General features: G+C 57.5%; 2 protein-coding genes across 4 annotated transcripts in view; one reads left to right on the top strand and one right to left on the bottom strand.

Annotated features, from left to right (window-relative positions):
• Window positions 1-255: 255 nt before the first annotated feature.
• On the bottom strand, window positions 256-2,110 carry SSTR2 (somatostatin receptor 2). Its single transcript, XM_005530687.3, has one exon. The coding sequence runs from the start codon at window positions 2,050-2,052 to the stop codon at window positions 937-939; it is 1,116 nt and encodes a 371-aa protein (XP_005530744.1). The 5' UTR covers window positions 2,053-2,110; the 3' UTR covers window positions 256-936.
• A 2,695-nt stretch (window positions 2,111-4,805) lies between these two features.
• The window catches only part of SLC39A11 (solute carrier family 39 member 11), a 62,855-nt gene continuing 44,684 nt past the window's right edge, over window positions 4,806-22,976 (top strand). The window contains exons 1-4 of one of the 3 annotated variants that reach the window (XM_005530688.3): window positions 4,806-4,838; window positions 8,987-9,100; window positions 10,354-10,392; window positions 14,568-14,726. In XM_005530688.3, the coding sequence (XP_005530745.3) occupies window positions 4,830-4,838; window positions 8,987-9,100; window positions 10,354-10,392; window positions 14,568-14,726 (321 nt within the window). In that variant the 5' untranslated portion in view covers window positions 4,806-4,829. Of the gene's footprint in view, window positions 4,839-7,909; window positions 7,953-8,034; window positions 8,125-8,986; window positions 9,101-10,353; window positions 10,393-14,567; window positions 14,727-22,976 lie in introns of those variants that run through there. The other 2 variants (XM_014259435.2, XM_014259436.2) reach the window with 2 other exon arrangements.

Below are 22,976 nucleotides of genomic sequence, written 5' to 3' on the forward strand. Positions count from 1 at the left end.
CCCCAGCGATCCTCGCAGCCGTGGCCGGACAAACCCCGAGCTCAGGCGGGCGCAGGAGCCGCTGGCAGCGCCAGGTGCCCGTGCCAGGTTTCTCCAGCGAGTCACCGCTGCTCGAACGCTTCCAAGGATTTCCCAGCAGGAAGCAGAGCGCTGGTGCCGCGGGTGCCCGGAGCAGCGGTCCCGGCTGCCGGCGCACCGTGGGACCGGGAGATGCGGGCGGCGGGAGGGGCGGCGGCTGCCGGGGAGGGAAAAAGGGGGAAATTCTCCATCCGAGGAGAAAATCTGCGGGCAGGTGACGCCGCTGCAGGAGCAGGGCGAGGGCTCTGCAGCAGCGGGACACGGCAGGGCTGGAGGAGGCAGGCTGAGGTCAGAGGGGCTGCTGCGGGGGCAGAGCTGCCTCCCGCGGGGAAGTCACCCCCGTGCTGGCGTGTCCCCTCCGGGCGGGGCGGCTGCGGCAGTCACGCAGCACGGGGAGTCTGCGGGGTACGCGGCGGAGCGAGGAACATCCCAGGGAAAATGCAGTCCCAAATAATCCCGGTGTCCTCGGCAGGGAGATCCCACCAGGTCGGCGCGTCCCCTGTTGTCACACACCTGCGGCTCCTCCTGAGGTCCCCCTGCGTGTCCAGGTGCACCCACCCGCCGGCCCCGAGGGTGGCACGGGGGACCCGGCAGAGCCCCCCCGGCCCAGCCGTGCCCACGGTGGCACTTCGGTGTCCAAATGCGCCGCGCCGCCCTGAGTCGTCTTTGTTTTCCTGGCGAGGCAGCTCCTCCTGACCCGTATCCTTCCCAGCACTCAGACAGGAGCCAGCAGAGGATCCCCGAGGCCACCGGGTGCTCCCAGCCGTCCCCTCGGGTGCCATTCCTGCCCTGACCCCGCAGTGCCACCCCCGTGCTGCAGCCGGGAGCCAGCGGGGAGAGGAGGGGCCCGCTGGCCCCTCAGATGCTCGTCTGCAGGTCACCGTTGAGCAGGGTCCTCTGCGTCTCCGTGGTCTCGTTGAGCCGGGATTTGTCCTGCTTGCTGTCGCTGCGGTCGGCCTCGTCCATGCCACTGACCTTCACCAGGCACAGCACGTTCTGAAAGCTCTTCTTGAAGTTGTCGGACAGGAAGGCGTAGAGGATGGGGTTGGCACAGCTGTTGGCGTAGCTGAGGACCACCACGAAGTCGAACATGCCCTTGAGGACGGGCGTGGGCACGATCATGACGGACACGGAGGAGACGTTGAAGATGTAGAAGGGGAGCCAGCAGAAGATGAAGACGGCGACCACGATGGACACCATCCTGGTGACTTTCTTCTCCGACTTTTTCCTCTTGGAGGAGCCCACCCTGATGCCAGAGGACTTGACTTTGATGATGATGAACAGGTAGCAAAGGCAGATAATGGTGAGAGGCACCAGGAAGCCCAGGATGAAGGCGTAGATGATGAATCCCGTGTACCAGGCGCCCGACTCTCCCGGCCAGATGATGGTGCAGCTACTCCTGCCGTGGTTGTGCTGCACCCCAGCGTAAATCATGATGGGCATGATCACCAGCAGGGAGACGCCCCAAACGGCCACGTTGATCATTTTGGCTGTCCTGGGCCGCCTCCACTTGGCAGATTTGATGGGATGGACGACAGCCAGGTACCGGTCAACGCTCATAACCGTCAGGCAAAAGATGCTGGTGAACTGGTTGATGCCATCCACCGTCATGACGATCCTGCAGAGGGCTTTGCCGAAGGGCCAGTGCACCAGGGCCACCTGCATGGCCAGGAAGGGCAGCCCGAGCATGAAGAGCTCGTCTGCGATGGCCAGGTTGAGGATGTAGATGTTGGTGATGGTTTTCATCTTGGCGTAGCGGAGGATGACGTAGATGACCAGCGTGTTGCCGCACAGGCCGATGATGCACACCACGAAGTAGATGAAGGTGAGGATGGCGTTGCTGGTCAGGTCGAAGTGCTGGCCCGTGGCGTTCTGGGAGGTGTTGGTGGGCGCCTCCAGGGAGAAGTTGTCGAAGGGGGACGCCGGGGAGAACCAGAAGGCGGTGGCATTGGGAAGCTCGAACTCCAGCTCCATGGTTCTGCCGCTCCCTGGGCACTGCAGGCTCAGAGGAGCCGAGATGTCATCTTCCCTGGCTCTGGGGAGAGAGGAGAAGATTCTAGAAATCAGGGAGTAAATAGCAATGAAGGGATTCCTGCGGAGGATGTGTCCATCCTGCTCCCAAGCCCAGCGGGAGAGAGGCTCCCTGCAAGGGGTGTTCCCACCCCACCTCCCCGCGTCCCCTCCTGGAGCAGCCTGCCCGAACACACCACAGCTCCTCCTGGCTCTGCCGATCCCGGAGCCTTTACGACTCCACAAATCCAATCCGTGCGTCCCGGTGGGTGCGACTGATGCCCGGGAGCACCGAGGGAAAAAAAACCTCCTCCTCTCTCGGCCGCTGGGCGGGTGCAGCCTCTTCCCCCCCCCCCCGGCACCGGCACACCGAGCCCGGGCGGCTCCGGTGGGCGATGAACTCGCTGCGCGGAGCCCCCCCATCCCCGGTGCCGTGTGTCCGCTGCAGAGGGCACCGGGCGGTGCTGCCCCGCCGCTCCCCTGCTCCCGCCGCCCGGCCCAGCCCGGCCCGGCCCGGCCCGGCCCGGCGGGCACCGGGGAGGCTCCGGCAGCGCCGGTTCCCCGCTGAGCTCCGCTGGGTTCCGCTCCGCACGGCTCCGCACGGCTCCGCGCACCCGCTCCCGGCGCGGCCCCGCCGCTGGACCAGCGCACCGGCTGCGCCCCGCCCCGCACGGGGCGCCTCTGCGGGGCCGGGGCGGGGACAGCCCGCAGCTCCCGGAGCTGCCCACCCTGTCCTGCCCACCTTCCCCTCAATGCCCACCCTGTCCTGCCCACCTTCCCCTCACTGCCCACCCTGTCCTGCCCACCTTCCCCTCACTGCCCACCCTGTCCTGCCCACCTTCCCCTCACTGCCCACCCTGCAGTGCCCACCCTGCCCGCTCTGCACACCGACCCCGCTGCTGTCCCACCCTGCGCTGCCCACCCTGCAATGCCCACCCTGCAGTGCCCACTTTCCCCTCACTGCCCACCCTACTCTGCCCACCCTGCCTGCGTTCCCTCTCCTGCCGTGCCCACCCCGCTGTCCGGCAGCGTTTTGGGTGCAGCCGTGGCTTCTCCAGAGCCACCAGGAGATGGGCAGGGAGGTGGCAGCGTGGTGGCCACGCTGTGACCCCGCAGGAGGGTGACCCAAGAGGCTTCTGAGAGCCCCAAAGTCTCCCGGGAGCGCTGGAAATGCCTTGGCCCCAGGAGTTTGCATCTCGCCTCCACAGCCAAGCCGGGGCAGGTCCTTGCTGGTCCTCCCATCTGGGAGAGGCTGGAAGGTGATGCCGAAATATTTGGGGTCTCTGGGGACTTGTGCAGTACAGGTGGCTCCTGCCACAGCCTCTCCCTGCAGGGTAAAAACGAGAGGTTTGCGGCAGATAACCTCTGCTCTGGTTTGTTTGGGATCTTGAGAGCAATTAAATTATCTCCATTCCTGCCCCTCTTTCCATCCCTTGTCCAGGAGACAATAGAGAGCAGGAAATTAAGAGTGACTGTGAACAAAGAGCCCCGCGCTGACGCCGCTGAGTGCGGCGGGAGCTTCTCGTTTTCACTTCGCCATCCACTTCCCAAGGCGGATCTAAAGACATCAGGTCCTGGAGCAGCGGCAGAGTCGTTATCAGCCTCATTAATCTTTAGGAGGCAGGAAAAAGCTGCTTCTGCTGAAGCTGATGTGGGAATTAATGTCCCGGGAATGGAGGGAGGGGGTGAAGGAGATGCTGCCGGGAGCGAGGATCGGATCTCCGGGCTGCTGCCTTTGGGCTGTCCCGAGGAAGGGAAATCCCTGGCACCGGCCCCCCGTGCACTGGAGGAGGGAGAACAGCCCAGGAGAGGGGTTTGGTGCCTTGTGACCTCTCCAGAGCTGTTTTATCCCCTCCTGGCTGGTTCCTGTGGCCAGGAGCGATGTGCACGGAGCAGCTACTCCCAGCGCTGCCTCCTTGAGTTTCCCCTTGGAACGGGGGACGCTGCCACGTCCCTGCCTTGGGATCCTCGGCCACCAAGCCCTGGCACCGAGAGCACCCCAGGCCGGGCTGGCAGGGGCCTCTCCCGGCCTGAGAGGATCCAGAGGGCTGGAGCAGTGAGGCAGGGCGAGCACGGGGGGATCCCAGGGTGCTTCCAGCTGGCTGGAGCTGCCTGTGGAGCATCAGGGCTCCAGCCTCTCCCTGCCTTTCACTTCCACCTCATCGGGAAGCCGGGGCCAGGGAGCTGGGGGAATCCAGCCAGTTCAGCCTGGCTGAACCCAGATCTGATCTTCATTAAAAACCCCATAAAATTAATGAAACAACGGCCCGGTGGGTATTGAGGAGCTGATCTCCAACCAGGAGGAGGGCAGCAGCAGCTGGCTGAGTCAGGAAGCCATCCTTGAGCCTTTTGAGGGGATTCTTTTCATTTTTTTCCTCATTCTGCCTAGATTTGGGGCTGAATTAAAGCCTAGTGCAGAGTCTGCTCTGCGTCCCTGGGTGGTCCCTGGTTCGGAGGGATGCTGTACCAGCAGCTGGTTTGGTGCTGGCAGATAAACTCCTCTTTGTCCTTTTGCCTGGGAAGCATCCACTGCGCTGAAAAGCAATTTACTGGCAGGGCTGGAGAGAGGAGGAACACCCAGCCCCTTCCCACACAGCCGAAATAACCCCTGGGAGAGGAGCACGGGGGTTACGTGACCACAGAGAGGCTTTAAAAGCCCTTCCAAGTTTTCTGCCATTTCCATTCCCAGCCGTTCCTGGGAGTCCCTGTGGAAAACGGCGCCGTCGACCCCTGTCCTGGAAATGAGTGTTGTAAGGAGCTGGGGCTGGGATGCCAACGGAGGGGTAGGGTGAGCTGGCCTTTCTCCTGGATCCGTGGGCTGCAGGCGGGAGATCTCCGGCACTTTGCAGGAATGAGGGAGGCTGTGTTGGGCTGGGCTGTGGGGGGGTGCAGCTGCTGCTCCCCGGCTGGCAGGAGGGGGAGGATTTGCTCCTGCGTGCAGCCAGCCCGAGGATCCCTGAGGATCTGCCCTCAGAGGGACCCGGTGGCCCCAGTGGCCGTGGGGACAAGGCCAGCACAGGCAGGGATGACCGCGATGTTTCTGCCCCGGGGGCACTTGGGCTGGCGCTGCCCTTTCCCTGCCTTTTCCCTTCCCAGCTCCAGCCCCGGTGGCTCTGCTGGTTCCTGCCTGGAGGCGGCCTGGCCGCGTTTCAGGGATGCCCGGGCTGGGGGGAGGATTCGCTTTCTGCTAATTAGCCAGACAAACAGTCTGGGCCATGTCCCCGCACCCCGAGGCGCGGCAGGACCCGGCTGGTGGCTGCCAGATCTAATCGGGAGCGTCTGCAGCGCTGAAGGATGGCGAGGGAGAGGCGCCCGCGCCTTCACCTGCGCCCGCAGCAGCATCCAGAGCTGCCGGGATCCAGGGCAGCATCCACACCCAGGGATCCAGGGCAGGATCCAGAGCTGCCGGGATCCAGGGCAGGATCCAGAGCTGCCGGGATCCAGGGCAGGATCCAGAGCTGCCGGGATCCAGGGCAGGATCCAGAGCTGCCGGGATCCAGGGCAGCATCCACACCCAGGGATGCAGGGCAGCATCCCCATCCCGGGATCCAGGGCAGCATCCCCATCCTGGGATCCAGGGCAGCATCCCCATCCCGGGATTCAGAGCAGGATCCCCATCCAGGGCAGCATCCCCACCCCTCAATCCAGCGCTCTCCGCACCCCCGGGGGTCTCCCCTCCACACCCCGCTCCAGCTCCTGCTCCTTCCAGACCTCCCCACGGGCTGTTCCTCCCTCCTCTCCCTCCCTCCGCTTCTCGCCCCGCCGTTATTTGCCTCTCTAATTGGTTTATTGATCTCTGGAGGGGCCGGGGCAGCTCGTGTTCGCTGTGAATCATATCCCGGGCACTAATGAGCCTCTGGCAGCCTCGGCCCGAGATCCCGGCTGCTGCCTGCGCTCGTCCCCGCTGTGCCCGGCTCCTCGGAGGCTCCTGCGCATTAAATCGGGGCTGAGCAGGCTGGCTGTGGCAGCCGGGCTTTGTTCCAGCTGGAAATGTCGCGGCTGGTGACAGCACGCTCTGATCCGCTCCGCTCGGAGCAGCTGCTGGAGCTCCCCCAGCCCCGAGGAGGGTCCCTCGAGTCCCCCCCGAGGGCAGGGGACAGGGATGAGAGCGTCCCTTCGTGCCCTGTGACAAACAGGTGACCTTAGCCCGCGGCATGGGGCCGTGACCCCGGCTGGCCCTGGCTCTGCCCTGTCCTTGGGGACATCCTTGATGTCCTCATTGCCCGTCTCGCCGTCCAGGCTGGCCCCAGCCTGACACAGATGGATTCGGGTTGGGAAAGAGCCCGGCCGTGAGCCCAGCCTGCACGGAGGGGACACTGCAGGGACACACCGCCTGCTCCCAGGGACGTCTGCAGCCCTGCGCGGGATGTGCCTCTCTGCCCCAGACGGTTTTGTGGAAAAGAATCCCAAAGGATTTGGGTCCCGGCTGCCCCGGGGGTCCCTGGAGCTGCCCCTTGTAAGGTCTCGGTCACCTCGATGGGAGGTGGCACCGGGTTTGTGTCACTTTTGGTGTTTAAAGTGAGTTTTTGGGGCTCTGGGTCTCCTCCTTCCCTGCTGCAACAGACAGGGCCCGGGGGGGAGCTGCCAGTGCTCCTGTGCAGGGCTGTGACACTGCGGGGACACGGCTGTGACACTGCGGGGACAGGGGTGTGACACTGCGGGGACAGGGCTGTGACACTGCAGGGACACGGCTGTGACACCAGGACAGACAGGGCTGTGACACTGCAGGGACACAGCTGTGACACTGCAAGGACAGGGCTGTGACACTGCAGGGACAGGGCTGTGACACTGCAGGGACAGGGCTGTGACACTGCGGGGACAGGGCTGTGACACTGCGGGGACAGGGCTGTGACACTGCGGGGACAGGGCTGTGACACTGCAGGGACAGGGCTGTGACACTGTGGGGACAGGGCTGTGACACCAGGACAGACAGGGCTGTGACACTGCGGGGACAGGGCTGTGACACTGTGGGGACAGGGCTGTGACACTGCGGGGACAGGGCTGTGACACCAGGACAGACAGGGCTGTGACACTGCGGGGACAGGGCTGTGACACTGCAGGGACAGGGCTGTGACACTGTGGGGACAGGGCTGTGACACTGCAGGGACAGGGCTGTGACACTGCGGGGACAGGGCTGTGACACTGTGGGGACACGGCTGTGACACTGCGGGGACAGACACAGCTGTGACACTGAAGTGTCCCTGCACACAGAGGTGACACTGGGGTCGGGAGGTGGGAGTTGATTTTGCTGACGCTCCTGCATCACCGTGTCTGTCCCCAACGCCACCCACATGTCCCCAGGCAGGGCCATCGCTGCCAGCCGTGTCCCCAGGGCCAGCCCTGCCGTGTCCCCAGCTGTCCCCCGCTGTCCTCAGCCCTCCCAGCACCGCCGGCCGGGGGTCCCCGGGGTGAGCTCGGTGTGTCTGTCCCCGTGTCCCTCCCAGCTGGCACCTGCATCTGGCCCTGGCAGCTAATGAGCGCCGCCGCAATTACAGCGCCAGGCTGATTAAATACTAAATGAGGGAGGTTCCAAGCGGCCCTGACCTCTCCCAGCTGGGGCAGCGGGGGCTGATCAAAGGCTGTGTCACATAAACTCATAAAGACGTGTCCTTCTGCCACCCCCTGCTCCTTCTGGCGCGGCACAGGAGGGGACAGTGACGGTGACAGTGACAGCGCCACCTTGTCGCGCCCGCCCGCGCCGCCCGCCCGCCTCGCTTTGTGGCCGGCGCGCCAACGCCAACCGCAGAGCCGCGGGCGGCCCGCCCCCGCCGCGCTCCCATTGGCTGAGCGCCCCAGGGGGCGGGGCCAGCCCGCAGACACGTGTGCGCACCCGGAAGTGGCGGCGGGACCGGCCCGGGGCTGCGGTACGGGGAGAACTGGGACTGGGACTGGGACTGGGACTGGGACTGGGACTGGGACTGGGACTGGGACTGGGACTGGGACTGGGACTGGGACTGGGACTGGGACTGGGACTGGGACTGTTCTGGCACCGGCCACGGCCTCCAGCTGTGAGGGGGCACCGCTCCCGAGCTCCAGGTTTGCGGATTGCGGGGGTCGTGGAACCGGCCAGGGCATCTTGGGGGGGAACGCTTGGGGGGTTTGGGGGTCCTGGGATGGGTTAGAGGCTCCGAGGATCCAGGTTTGGGGAGTTCAGGGCTCCTGGGATATGTCAGGAGCTCCGGGGATCCGGGTTTGGGGGTTCAGAGCTCCTGGGACAGGCCAGGGGTTCAGGATTGCGGGGTCCGGGGGTCCTGGGGCTGGCCCTGGGGTCCGGGTTTGGGGGGTTCGGGGGTCCGGCGGCCTCAGGTGAGGGCGGTTTGGGGATCCTGGCACCGGCCGGGGGTTCCAGGTTTGGAGGATTCTGTGGTCCTGGGCCCGGGGGTGTGGAGCTGCCGGTGTAGGGTTGGGGGGGATCTGAGGGGTGCGTTTATTTCTGCTATTCCATATTCATATTTCATACTCCACTTCCATATGAATCTATAGATCCCCGTGTGTGATTTATTTACACACAAACCTGTCGGTGCAGGGATGTGTTCTCGGTTCACCCATCCCTGTTTCCCTGGCAGTGCTGCTCCCTGGGTCATTCCCAGTGCTCATTCCCTGTCGCTGGGGTCTGCTCCCCTTTCCCGAGCTGCAGGGGATGGCAGGATCTTCCACAGCAGCAAAACCGGGCTGGGGGCACAAAAAAGGGGTCTGGGCGGGGTCTGAGCCCCGAAATCCTGCTGGGGTTGTGCTGGGTCCCGGTGAGCTCGGCTTGGATTGCAGAGCCTCGCCTAAGGGGGGAGAGAGGAGTTTAGGGGGGGATGGTGGAGCTGGTTCTGATCCCTGTGCTGCAGAGGGGTTTAGGTGGGATTTGGGCTTCTCTGGCTCTTCTCCTGAGGCTGCTCCTGTCCCCTAGGTCAGCATGATCCCGGGATTTGGGCCGGTGCCGCAGGCGGTGCTGGGGACGTTGCTCACCTGGGGGCTGACGGCGGCAGGGTCAGCGCTGGTGTTCGTGTTCTCCAGTGGGCAGGTGAGCCCTGGGATGGGCTCCTGAGCCCTGGGGATCCTGTGCTGAGCCCTGGGGATCCTCTCCCGAGCCCTGGGGATCCTGTGCTGAGCCCTGGGGATCCTGTGCTGAGCCCTGGGGATCCTGTGCTGAGCCCTGGGATCCTCTCCTGAGCCCTGGGATCCTCTCCTGAGCCCTGGGATCCTGTGCTGAGCCCTGGGGATCCTCTCCCGAGCCCTGGGGATCCTCTCCCGAGCCCTGGGGATCCTGTGCTGAGCCCTGGGGATCCTGTGCTGAGCTCTGGGGATCCTGTGCTGAGCCCTGGGGATCCTGTGCTGAGCCCTGGGATCCTCTCCTGAGCCCTGGGATCCTCTCCTGAGCCCTGGGATCCTGTGCTGAGCCCTGGGATGGGCTCCCGAGCCCTGGGATCCTCTCCCGAGCCCTGGGATCCTCTCCCGAGCCCTGGGATCCTCTCCTGAGCCCTGGGATCCTCTCCCGAGCCCTGGGATCCTCTCCCGAGCCCTGGGATCCTCTCCCGAGCCCTGGGATCCTCTCCTGAGCCCTGGGATCCTCTCCCGAGCCCTGGGATCCCACAGGATCCAGACCCGAGGGCTGTGCCCTGCTCATGGCTGGGTTTGGCTGCCTGCTCCCAGCACTGAGGAGATGAAAATCCGGCTCCTTTCCCAACACACAGGAGGGGAAGGAAATCAAATTGCTGAGCCTGGGCTGTGGAATGCGCTCCTGGGGCTCTGTGCTGGGAGCAGCAGCTCCCCTGCTCTAACCTGGTTTTGCTGCCGCGTTTCCAGGGCAGGATTTGGGTCAGTCCGTGCTCAGAACGAGCAAAGTGCTGAGCTTTAAGTCATCCTGCATCCAAAATTAGAGAGCCCCCCTCGCCTGGGTGTTCCAAATTGCCCAGATGGATTTATTATTTATGCCTTGGTCTTGTGATGATTTATTCAGGGGGTGGCTGCGAAGTGAAGCTCCCTTGGGAGGGGTAAAAATCCTGCCCTGGGATGGGCAGGGGCAGCTCCCGCTGTCCCAGGCTGCTCCAAACCCATCCAGCCTGGCCTTGGGCACTGCCAGGGATCCAGGGCCAGCCCCAGCTGCTCTGGGCACCCGCCAGGTGGAATTCCTTCCCAAAATCCCACCTGACCCCGTCCTCTGGCAGTGGGAAGCCATTCCCTCTTGTCCAAAATCCCTCTCCAGCCTGGTGACCCCTCTCCCATCAGTGGTTTCACCAGGAGTTCAAGGTGTTTGTGTTTGTTTCTCTCTTCCAGAGGCGGATCCTGGATGGGAGCTTGGGCTTTGCCGCGGGGGTGAGTGCATCGTCCTCCTCCTCCTCCTCCTCCTCCTCCCCCCGCTGTGTTCTCTGCGCCTCCACGCCCGGTTTGGCTGCCCAGTGGAGTCAGAATCCCTTGGATAATTCCCCGAGGCCAGGGAAGGGCTCTGGCTCAGTCTGCTCCTGCCCTGGTTCCTCCTGGCTGAGGATGGAGGTGGCAGCAGCAGCGTCACCAGGCCCCCGAGCTGCCCACGCCTCTCTGGGGTGAAACTCCCCTCGTTCCTCGCGATTCTGAGCAGGTCCTGGAGCGATGGAGCGATGGAGATGGGCTGGGGGCTGTGCTGGGGGCTGCTGGGCCTCGCTGCCTTTGTGCTTCCCCATGGATGCTTTCAGCCCCGGGGAGGAGAGGGAAGAGAGAGCTGCAGCTGCACTGGAAATCTGGGACACGAGGCAGCTTCTCCTGAAGGAAAACCTGGAAATGTGGGGCCTGGGATTGTGTGGGGGCTTGGGAATGTGCATTGGGCAGGTGGGGCCTCATCCAGACTCCTTAAATCACCTTTGTTTTCCTCCTTGAAGACTGAATCCATCCTTCGAGTCCATTATTATTTTTTTATTATTATATTTTTTGCCCCAGCCATTCCCTGCAGGTGCTGGGGGTGTGCTCTGGAGGGAGCTGCCCCTTCCCACCTGTGCTGGGACCCCTGGGCTGTGTCCTGGCGGTGACAGGAGCTGGGTTTGCTCCCTGATTGCTCAGCCCTGGGGATCCTCGGGCTGTGTTTTCTGCAGGAACCCCAGCGGGATCAGGATTTGCTGTCCTTGCTGTGGCCACCACGTCACCCTGCCAGCAGCTCTGAGTCACCCCTGCCTGGCCCAGGTGTGGCTCAGCAAGCAGAACTCCTGCAAACATTTGCTTTTCCCTGGGCTCTCTCAGCTGGCAGCTGAGGAGGGAATTGTTCCTGGGGTGCCTGGAGGGGACAGCGAGGGATCCCCCTGAGTTTGAGTTTCCCCAGCTGGCTCTCCATCTTTTCTCTGCCTGAGAGGATTTAACAACAAATTTAAATGATTTAATTTAAGGAGCCTTTTCCTCCCCTCTTTTTCCCGGTGTTTGGTGGCTTCACAAGAAGTCCCTGGAGGAGAAATCACCTCCTGCCCCAGCCCTGTGGGGAGAGGGATGGTGGGAACTGCCCTCACCTGCGTGCTGCTGGAGCTGGGCTGGCTCTTCAGCCTCCTGCCAAACATTTCCCTGCTCTGGGAGCTGCAGAAATCCGGGATGAATTCCAAAAGTCTGTGCCACGGCTGAGGGGATGCGCAGGGGACCTCAGGGAGGGTGGCCTGGGCTGCAGAGCGTGGTTTTGGGACCCTGGGAGCTGATCTGGGCTGAGCTGGGAGCATCCTGATGGATCCTGCTGTCCCTGCCCATCCTGGCTTTGCCTTTTCCCTGCCTCAGTTCCCTCTCTGGAACTCCCAGATAATCCAGGCTTTTGCATGCAGGAGGCTCCGAGGTGATGTGTTTCCATAGAGACAAAGCTTTGCTTGCTGGGGCATCTGATGTGAAATTCTGCTTTTTCTCTTAAATCTTGATATCCTTAAATGAGATTTTTTTTTATTATTATTACTATTTTTTTTCCCAGCAGTTCCCTGTGGTGCTGCAGGGCTGGGCTCAGACACCAGCAGGAACAAACACCTGCAGCCCCATTCCCCTGCAGCTTTTCCTCTGGCTGAGCTGGAGTTTGGATTTCCAGATCAGGAAATCACCTCAACCCTCCCCAGGCACACTGGGATGGAATGTTCCCAGAAATATAATAGAAATAAATAATATAATATATAATATATATAATATATAATATATAATATATAATACATATAATATAATATATAATATATAATATATAATATATTATATATAATATATAATATATAATATATAATATATAATATATAATATATTATATATTATATAATATATAATATATTATAATACTTTATATATAATAATATAATATAAATATAATATAATATATAATAATGTATATTTATAATATATATATTATAAATATAATATAATATAGTATTATAAATATAATAGCATAGTATAACATAATATATAATATAATATATATTATATATATTATATATTGTATAGTATATTATCATATAATATTATATAATATAATAATATATTTATAATATATATAATATATATAATAAATGTAATTATTGTATAATTATTATATAATTATATTATATTAAATATAATTAATTATATATTATATATTATATATTATATATTATATATTATATATTATATATTATATATTATGTATTATGTATTATATATTATATATTATGTATTATATATTATATAAATAAAGAATATAAATATATATATAACATAAATAAATAATATAAATAAAAATAAAATCAACCAGGAATCCACAGGGCTCTGCTGAGCCTGCTCCTCATTGCTGGAGCCTTGATGAAGCCACGTGAAGAAGTTTGGCAAGGAAAGAGCCCTGCCAGTGTCTCACCTTTCCCATCCCCTTTTCCCAGATTTCTGCTCCCCGTTCTCATCCCGGGGATCCCACAGGAACCTTCCTGCTTTAATGAGGGATTGGGTGGGAGGATTTATTCTGGATTTGCAGAGGAAAGCTCCTGTGTGGGGCTGAGCTGGGGCACTGCTGCATCCCTGGGTTTGGAGGGAGCTGAGGAGAGTTTGGAGCCCAGGCTTTTGGGGATTCCTGCAGTGAATCCCTGTGGGAGGAGATGCCCAGCCCTGGGAGAGGTGTCTGGAGGGATTCCCAGCGGAGTGAGGGCACGGAGCTGGATTCGTTTCCCTTGATTGGTTTTTTTGTCCCACTGCTGCAGCCCGGGGAAGGTTTTGGGCTCCCCCAGTGCTGCTTTGGCTGATTCAGCTTAGCTGGGTTCACTTTCTGCTCCCACCCCCCTGTGTTTTCCCACTGCTGCTGGATTTGTGGCATTGGTGCCCCTTTGGAGCACAAAGGCTGTGAAAAACCCCAAATCCCCAGCAGGAGCAGGGGGTCCCTGGCTCAGTGGGGCTGGAGCGAGGGGAAGGGTGGAAAATCCTTTATTGATTTGGCTTTATTGATCCAGGGGCTTTTCCTCTTTCATTCCTGTCACCAGGGTCCTCCTCCCTGCCTGGGCCATCCCAGAGCTTCGGGATCTGTGTGAATTTGCCATTAAATGGGGTTGTTGGCAGAGCTGCTCCAGTTTTGTCTCTGGTGGGAGCTCTGGGAGCTCTGACACCGCCCTGAGCTCGCTGTTCCCGGCAATCCCGCACCCCTAAATCCCACCCGAGCTCAGGGATGGGCTGGGGGGAAGCTGAAGGCTCCTGGTGGGTCCCTTGCAGCTTGGAATGTTCTGTCAATCCATGACAACGACTCCCAGCACCTGGGTTTAGGGATTAAAGCTGGAATAAATGGCTTTTCCTTCACCTTGGGCTGGCTCAGAGCTGTGGCATCACCTCCCCTGGATCCTGTGCCTTGGGTGCTGCCAGGATCTGGAGGCTGAGCTCTGTCAGGGCTCTGTTTGCCGTGGGGAAAATGATATCTTAACATGAGCTGACAACATAATTCTCCAGAGCCTTTCCCTGTTGCCTGTGTTTCCACGTTGGGGTGTGTGGTTGTTTTTTAAAGGAGGTGGCATTTGAAATATGAGGTTTGACAGCCGTGCTTAAGCCTGACATGACAAGCCTCGTTCCTCTTACTCACAGCGAGCTCAGATTTACACAGCCCCCCAGGGACCGGTGTCTGCAGCACAGGCAGCTCCTTCCTCCCCTCCTGAGCACGGGCTGGGGATGGCAGAGGCTGCTCCGAGCCCTCGTGCTGGGCAGCAGCTCCTCCTCTGTGCCTTTGGCTGGGAGAGAGGAGGTTTGGCTTGGAAATTGGGAAGGAATTGTTCTCTGGAAGTGTCCCAGGTTGGATGGGATAGAGGAAGGTGTCCCTGCCCATGGTGGCACTGGATGAGCTTTAAGGTCTTTTCCAGCCCAAGCCATTCTGGGATTCTAAATGAATTCCCTGCAAGGGGAACTTCCTGAGAGTTGTGGGCACCTTTCCCACAGCATCCCCCTGCAGGAGCCCAGATCCTTACCTGGCATCGCTTCGCTCCTTCCCACTGGGTCCTGCTCCTGCATCCTTTGGAATTTCAGCTTCCCTTGTGTCCCCTGGGGTCTCACCACTCCCCTTCTGTCCCCAGGTCATGCTGGCAGCGTCCTACTGGTCCCTGCTGGCCCCAGCCATCGAGCTGGCCGAGGAGTCCGGCACCTTCGGAGCCTTCTCCTTCTTCCCGGTGGCTGCGGGCTTTGCCCTGGGAGCAGCGTTCGTGTACGGGGCTGACCTGCTCATGCCAGTGCTGGTGAGTGGGAATTCCAGCCTGGGAGCTCATCCCAGTGCTGCTGAGTGGGAATTCCAGCCTGGGAGCTCATCCCAGTGCTGCTGAGTGGGAATTCCAGCCTGGGAGCTCATCCCAGTGCTGCTGAGTGGGAATTCCACGTGGAGCTCGGGGAGGGGATTTTACCCCAAAATAGTGCAGCTGCTGTGTTTTCCTCCTGGAAAAGGAGCTGTCCCTGTGCTGGGGTTCATTTCCATGTGGATAACCACCCTGCCAGGGCCTGTTTGATCCAAACCCTGCTTTTCCTCCCCCTGGAGACCTTGGGAAGGGTCAGGAGAGCTGGCAGAGGGTGGTGGGGCCGTGCTCAGGAGCAGGAACAGCTCCTGGAGCTGGGCAGTGCCTTCAGGATGGGATTTTTTGGGAAGAGAGCAGAGGTCACGGGGGATGCTGTGAGGGGAACACGGGCAGAGGTTGAAGCTGAATGTGCCAAAGTGAAAAACAAAGTTTGGAGAGGCTTGAGCCATGCCTGGGCTGAATGTGGCTCTGGAGCCCTCTCCCTTCCTCGGGAGCCCAGAGCGAGGTTTTGGGAATCCCTCCCATCCCGGCTTGTGGACGCTCCTGGAGCAGCAGGAGGGAGCCTTGGAGCTGCTCAGGGATCATTCCCAGCCTGGCACAGCTCCAGGCTGGATAACAGAGACCTCTAAAAGCTTTTATGGACTCCTCATCCTGCTCCAGCAGCAGCGGGAAGGGTTTTCCAGCTGGAGCATCCCGGGGTTTGCTGGTGGCAGAGGGAGGGTTAATGATGCCGAGCAGCTGGAGCATTACATTCCTCACCAAAGGCAGATCTCATCTCTGACATCTTCATCTTGGCCTTTTCCCCGTGTTTGTTCATCCTCCAGCTGAGGAGGAGATCCTGGAGGGCAGAACCAGATCCCAGGGTTTGTTTTGCCGAATCTCCTGGCACGGAGCCTCCTGTTCAACCTGATTTTTTTCCTTAAATTAATTTTTTTTTTCCTTTTTTCCTTTCAGCTGGTGTTTGAGGAGGGTTTGGGTGCAGCTGATGGGGCTGTGTGAGCCTTTCCTAAAAAGGGTCGTGGCTCGGTGCCTTCACTGCCAAACCCAAATCCTCCGAGGGAAAGTTTACTTAAAAATTCAGAGCAGCAGGTCCCTGATGGCTCAGGAGCTATTTTGGGTCTACTGAAAGGCATAAGAACGCTGGAATTAAGTGTTATTATTCCCATCCCTCAAATCTGTCGTGCAGCTCTGCTGACTTGGCCGGGTTTTGTTGGTTTTCTGGTGTTTTGGTGTTTTCCTGCTCTGGTCTCCCCCTTCCCAGAGCAGTGTCCCAGAGGATTCCTCCAGGCCTTTGGATTCCTCCAGGCCTTTCAGGCAGTCCCTGGCTGCTTTTGCTCCTGGATTTTTGTGTGCAGGGGGAAAGTGGAAGCGTTGGGAGCGTGGTGGAGTCCCCATCCCTGCGTTGTGTGCGTGTGGCACTCGGGGACACGGGGGCCTGGTGGCACTCGGTGCTCTCAGGGGCCTTTCCCACCCTCAGTTCCCTGGGAGCTGCCCTTGTCTCAGAGCTGCCGAATTCCCAGGAGCTGTCCGGGTGTTCCTGTGGAATTCTGAGGGTTTGGGGGGTGCTTTGGCTGCTTCCAGGAGCTCCCTGGCTCCTGCTTTTTGCTTTGAGGCAGGAATTCCCTGCTGGGACTGGGGCAGGAGCAGGGACAGGGAAGAATCCTGGTGGGAGCTGCCCCAGCCCCACCTCAGCTCCTGCTCTTCCCACTCCTCTGCCTGACTGTGCTGCCATCGTTACTGAATAGGATAATGAGGCTTAATGAGCCTCATCCCCTCTCCCTCCAGGCTGGATTCTCCTCAGGAATCTCTGTCTGTGCAGGGAGGAGCTCCATCCATCCATCATCCATCATCCATCCATTATCCATCCATTATCCATCCATCATCCATCCATCCATCCATCATCCATCCATCATCCATCCATCATCCATCATCCATCCATCCATCCTCCATCCATCATCCATCCATCCATCATCCATCATCCATCCATCATCCATCCATCATCCATCCATCATCCATCCATCATCCATCCATCATCCATCCATCCATCCATCCATCATCCATCCATCATCCATCCATCATCCATCCATCATCCATCCATCCATCCATCCATCCTCCATCCATCATCCATCCATCATCCATCATCCATCCATCCATCCATCATCCATCATCCATCCATCCATCCATCCATCCATCATCCATCCATCCATCCATCATCCATCCATCCATCCATCCATCCATCCATCATCCATCATCCATCATCCATCCATCCATCCATCCATCCATCATCCATCCATCCATCCATCCATCCATCCATCCATCATCCATCCATCATCCATCCATCCATCCATCCATCATCCATCCATCCATCCATCCATCATCCATCCATCCATCATCCATCCATCATCCATCCATCCATCCATCCATCATCCATCCATCCATCATCCATCCATCCATCCATCCATCCATCCATCCATCCATCCATCCATCCATCATCCATCCATCCATCATCCATCCATCCATCCATCCATCCATCCATCCATCATCCATCCATCCATCATCCATCCATCCATCCATCATCCATCCATCCATCCATCCATCCATCCATCCATCATCCATCCATCCATCCATCCATCCATCCATCATCCATCCATCCATCCATCCATCCATCCATCATCCATCCATCCATCCATCATCCATCCATCATCCATCCATCATCCATCCATCCATCCATCATCCATCCATCATCCATCCATCCATCCATCATCCATCCATCATCCATCCATCATCCATCCATCATCCATCCATCCATCCATCCATCATCCATCCATCCATCATCCATCATCCATCCATCCATCATCCCTCCCCTCTGGGATCCCGTGTTTGCTGGGGTCCGTGGGCTCTCCCCTGGGAGCAGGGAGAGGCTGCAGGAGCAGCAGGAGTTAATGAATAATCCATGGAAAGAGCTGCTGGGCCATCACTCAGCTCTCAGCAGGAGCCTGCCAATACTTGGGGTGTAAAAGATGATGGGGGAGGGAGCGTGTGGAGCCAGGGCTGCAATTCCAGCCTGGAAATACCATCTCCATTGGATTTGATATTTTTTTTCCTTGTCTGCTGGGTACAGCTTTGGTGGTTTTTTTTGCTCCTGAGTGCAGAGGAAATCAATAAAGCCTCGTGTGATGGGCAGAGCATTCCTTGGATTTAAACAAACAGTGGCTAAAGTGCCTTTTAAAAGCCTTTGGTGGGGTTGGTGTTTATTCCTCTCCCCAAAGAACCAGCACAGCCAAAATCCCTCTTTGGGATGTGTCTCCCACCTGTCCTGGGAATAATTTGGGCTCTGAGCTTTCCTCGAGCAGGGTGAGGATCTGCAGCTCCTCAGGACGCTCCTGGTGGGAGCTGCATCCCCTTCACCCCTCCAAACAGAATCCCTCGGTGCTCCTGCCCTTTTCTGGCTGTGCAGGTCACGGCTGGAGGGCTCTTTGGAGATGTGGTTTGGGACTGGATGCTTTGCACGGTGAATTTTGGGCTATTTTGGGCAAGAGCTCTTGGGAGGGCTTTGAGAGCTCGATAAACAGCCCCGAGGATCCTCTCCTGTCCGGTGATGAATGTGCCTTCAGGATGAATATTTTGCATTCTAAATCCATGCAAGTCCCTTTTTGGGAGGGAAAGCTGGGAATTGTGCATGGCTGAGGCTGCAGGAGGAGGAGGAGGAGGAGGAGGAGGAGGAGGAAGGACCATCAAGGTGTAGCTGCACACTGTTTAAAATAGCAATTTTTTCCCTCAGGGCTAAGCTGGATTGGACCATGGGGAGCATCTTTTGTTTTTGGGGGAGAGGGAGCACTAGGAAGTGATTCCTGGTAAATTCCTGCATTTTAGGAGGAATTTCTTCCTGGAAAGGGCGTCAGGCACTGGAGGGGGCTGGGGTGCCCATCCCTGGAGGTGCCCAAGGACAGCTGGAGGTGGCACTCAGAGCTCTGGGCTGGGAATCGGGCACAGCTGGGACTCTGCGGTCTTGGAGGGCTTTCCCAGCCTCAGTAACTCCGGGATTTTGGGATTCTCCACCTGGAGGGACGAGGCAGGTGGTTGGGTACTGATCCCTGGGATCCTCCTGTCCATGCTCCCACCTCCAGAGCTGGGGAGCTGTTCCTGCCTGTCCCCCTCCTGCTTTGTAGGGAGCTGGATTGGATGGATTCACCCTTCCAGAGGGCTGGATTGGATGGATTCATCCTTCCAGAGGACAGAATTGGATGGATTCATCCTTCCAGAGGGCTGGATTGGATGGATTCATCCTTCCAGAGGGCTGGATTGGATGGATTCATCCTTCCAGAGGACAGAATTGGATGGATTCATCCTTCCAGAGGGCAGGATTGGATGGATTCATCCTTCCAGGGGGCAGAATTGGATGGATTCATCCTTCCAGAGGGCTGGATTGGATGGATTCATCCTTCCAGAGGACAGAATTGGATGGATTCATCCTTCCAGAGGACAGAATTGGATGGATTCATCCTTCCAGAGGGCTGGATTGGATGGATTCATCCTTCCAGGGGGCAGAATTGGATGGATTCATCCTTCCAGGGGGCAGGAAGAACGTGGAGAACGTGCTGGGCACCGATAATTTATCACCAGCTCCAGATTGCTCCGATGCAATTTTCCCATTCCTGCGGGATGTGCCCGGCTCGTTCCCATTTTAATGCGCTTTTTCCTGTTCTGCTGGGACTCCTGGGAAGTTAATTAGCTGCACATCCTCATTGTCGGGGCAGGTGGAGGGCTCTCAGCCCAGGGCTTGTGGATTTTCTGCTTTGTTAAGTCCTGGAGTGGTGCTGCAGGAGCTTTTCCCTCCTGGAGGGGGAGGATGGAGCTCCCAGCCTGGCTCCTGCATTCCTGCTCTGCTCGGATTTCCTCTGCTCAGGGCAGAATAAACAGCAGCCCTCGTGTTTGTTTGGTTTTGTGGAGCCCTGGCCCTTCTCCACAGGCTCGGGGAGGAAGGAGGGATCCGGCTCTGAGGATCAAGGAAGAGAAACTCGGTTTTTTTGGGAATGTGGCAACGCCTTCCATTGGGAGCCGTCATTCCCTTCCACCTCTGAGCAAACCAGAGTTAGCTGGGATTTTATTAATTTATCAATTAACCCCAGCCCAGGGATCCACGTGGGATAGATCCCTGTCTCCTGTCCCAGGTGGGAGTTCAGCCATGAAAATCCCTGCTGCTGAGCACCAACCCCACCCATGGCATCCTCTGAAAGGCTCAGAAACCCCAAAGGTTTCTTTCCAATCTCTTTCTCCGTGGGATCCATGGAAAACCTGGCTGCTTCCCACTCCTGCCCTGCCCCCATGCAGCACTTTGGTGCTTGAAATCTGCTGGGATAGGTTGGAATTATTTGTCAAAAAATAAAAAAAAAACCCCACAGAAATCCTAATTATCCTAATTTCTACCAAAGCATTTCATTTTATTAATGGAGGTAAAGGCTTATTTACTGCCACAGTGCAATTTGTCAGCTGCTCTTAATTAGAAATCTCTCTCATTAATGCACCAAGCATTCCATAAAAACATAATTTGGGAAGGCCCAAAGCTGGAGCTGCAGAGCTCCTTGGTCCTGAGGAGGGGGTTAAATACCCTCCCACCCTGCTCAGGTTTAGGGGATCTGGGGGAAACAAAAATCCCTCTGGGAAAAAAAGCAGGAGAAAAGCTGGATTCATCCTTCATCCCACGAGCTCCTGCTCTGGACTGAGCTCCCTCCATCACTCCCTTCCCCATCCTGAACCTCTTTCCCCCCCGGAGCAGGAATTGCTGGGAAGGCTCCTGATATTCCATGGGCTTTTCCCTGCTCCTGGCTCAGCCTGTGCTGCCTGCAGGTCGGTTTGTGTTTGGGGCTGGCTCAGAAGTGTAAAAGAGGAGAAGTTTCCCACGAGGAAGAGCACAGGAGGATCTCCTCCCTCCCCTCCTCTGCCTCCTGCCCCCGTCCCTGTTTATCCGGGTGCTCCGGGTGCTCCCCCAGATGTTCTCTGATCTCGGAACGTGCCTTTGAATTTGCTCAAAGCACAACCCCAAATTAATTCCTCCACGGTGAAAAGCAAACCTGCCATTAAAATGTCAGGGAAAAAGCAGCAGGAGAGGTTTGGCTGGGGGAGGGCAGGGAGAGGGGAGCTGGGAAACCATCCCCATGGCTCTGGAGCTGCAGGATAAACTCCGTGTGCTCCCAGGGAGGGCATTCCCCAGGGAATCAGCATTCCCAAGGGAGGATTCAGCATTCCCAGGGGATGCTGAGCAGCTGCTCTTGGCTCCTGGCTGCTGCTCGGGGCTGTAAACCAGCTTGGCTTTTAATCCAGTGGGATTTTGATTTATTTTGTTTTCCCTCTTGTGCCTTTTAACGGCTTGAGGAGCTGCTGGAGAGGAAAACACTGCTGGGAAGTTTGGAGGGGGGGAAAAAAGGAATTTCCTCCCCGCTGAGGCTGTGGATGAGGCTCCTCTGGGTGGGAGCCCAGGGGTGTCTGTCTGTCCTTTGTCCCCCAGGGGACACGAGGCTGGGCTGGCCTGGCTGTGTCCTCTGGGCTCTCAGGGTGGGAAAAGCCCTGAGCTGGGCTTTGCTGTCCCCCCAGGCTGCTCTGGTTGTCACCAGGGTGGCACTGCTGGCACCTGGGTCTGCTGGCTCCCCCTGGATGAGTCTCCTCTTGGACCTGGGGTGGCTCCCAAAGGAAAGGATCTCATCCCTGGAAGTGTCCAGGGCCAGCTGGGACAGGAGCTGCTCCTCTGGAAGGTGCCATGAGCTTTAAGGTCCTTCCACCCCGAAGCATTCCATGATTCCGTGGGTTTGGCTTCTCCTTTCTGCCGATGGGGAATTTCCTCGTCCCCTCTGTAACGAGGGACGGCATTAATTGCGCTCGGGGAGGAGAAGGAAGGGCAGATCCTGTGGATTTGTTGGGAAAAGCCGGTGTCTCCAGGGATTTTGGTGCTCTTTGGTTCATTTTGGGCTGTGCAGGACGTGGAGAGGGGCAAAATCCCAGAAAATGCATCCTTGGGCTGGGATGTGGGAGAAGGGGCTGGAGCTGCTCGCCCAGGGATCGCTGAGGATCCAGAGGAAGCCGTGTGTTAAAATAATGGAATTACAGGCGCTGCTGGCACGGTGTTGGCTCTTCATTTGAGGGCTGATGGATGCGGGGCTGAGCCCTGCTGCATCCTGCCAGAGCTCCCAAAGCTCGCCCTTCCCCAGCAATTCCCTCGGCAAAATCCTTCCCGAGGGAATTCCGGGCAGGAAGGGGCTGGTGATTAAAGGTTTGCTTTTCCTCTCACCTTCTCTTTTCACCCTGTGGAAAATCCACGTGGGAAGGGGGCAGGGAGTGGGAGAAGGGGTGGAAGTGCTCCCACTCAGGGTTTAATAAATGTGTGCAGAACGGCTGCTGTCGATCCCATCCGATTGCAAACAATTAAAATCTCAAATTAAAACCCCGGCGTTAACGCTGTGGGGCTGGCACAAAGCTCAGTGCCACGTCCTGAGGAGAACACTGAGGGGAGAATCAACACCCCTCCAGGGCTGGAGCAGCCAAATCTCCTCCCAGCAAACAACTGGGAGCGGATCTCCATCCAAACTGGTTTTACCGAGCTCAAATTCCCCTCTCGGAGCAGTGAACCCGCTGAAAAAGGAATTTGCTGGCTGTGGTTTTTTCCAGGATTCCTGGTGGGAAGGAGGTTGGTGACAGGAAACTCCTGATGCTGCAGGGATGGGGTTTGTTTGCTGAAGAAATTGGTTTTTTTTTGGTTTATTTTGGAAAAAAGCAGGGAAAACATTCCTGTGCTTTTGTTTTTGTCGTGGCAGAGGTTATGTGCAGGATATTTTTTCCCCCTCATTTGCTTTTCCACGCAGGGTCAGGCCAACCCCACAACTCACGAGCAGAGGAGTGCAGTGGGAGCTCCCACATCCCAGAATAGTTTTCCTCCAAGTTCTTCCTGCCCAAATCTCTCCCTGCCTCTCGCTTATTTTTATTTTTATTTTTTTTTTTTGCAATAATCAACCCCCGTGGTTATTTCGGCTGACGCTAATTACTGCCGTGAACTAATTAATGCCACTTTCCTCTCCTCGATGTTTTTTAACCCACTGACACATTCCAATTAAGGAACTCCTGCAGGCTCCGGGCTGGGATGACTCAGAGCGGTTTTGGGATGGCTCCTGTGCTCTCCTCAAGGTCACCAATGTCCCAAATTGTCCCTGC

The sequence above is a fragment of the Pseudopodoces humilis genome, chromosome 21 (genome assembly GCF_049639895.1).
Source record: "Pseudopodoces humilis isolate 2021_Gansu_Grassland_sample_001 chromosome 21, ASM4963989v1, whole genome shotgun sequence".
Classification (NCBI taxonomy): domain Eukaryota; kingdom Metazoa; phylum Chordata; class Aves; order Passeriformes; family Paridae; genus Pseudopodoces; species Pseudopodoces humilis.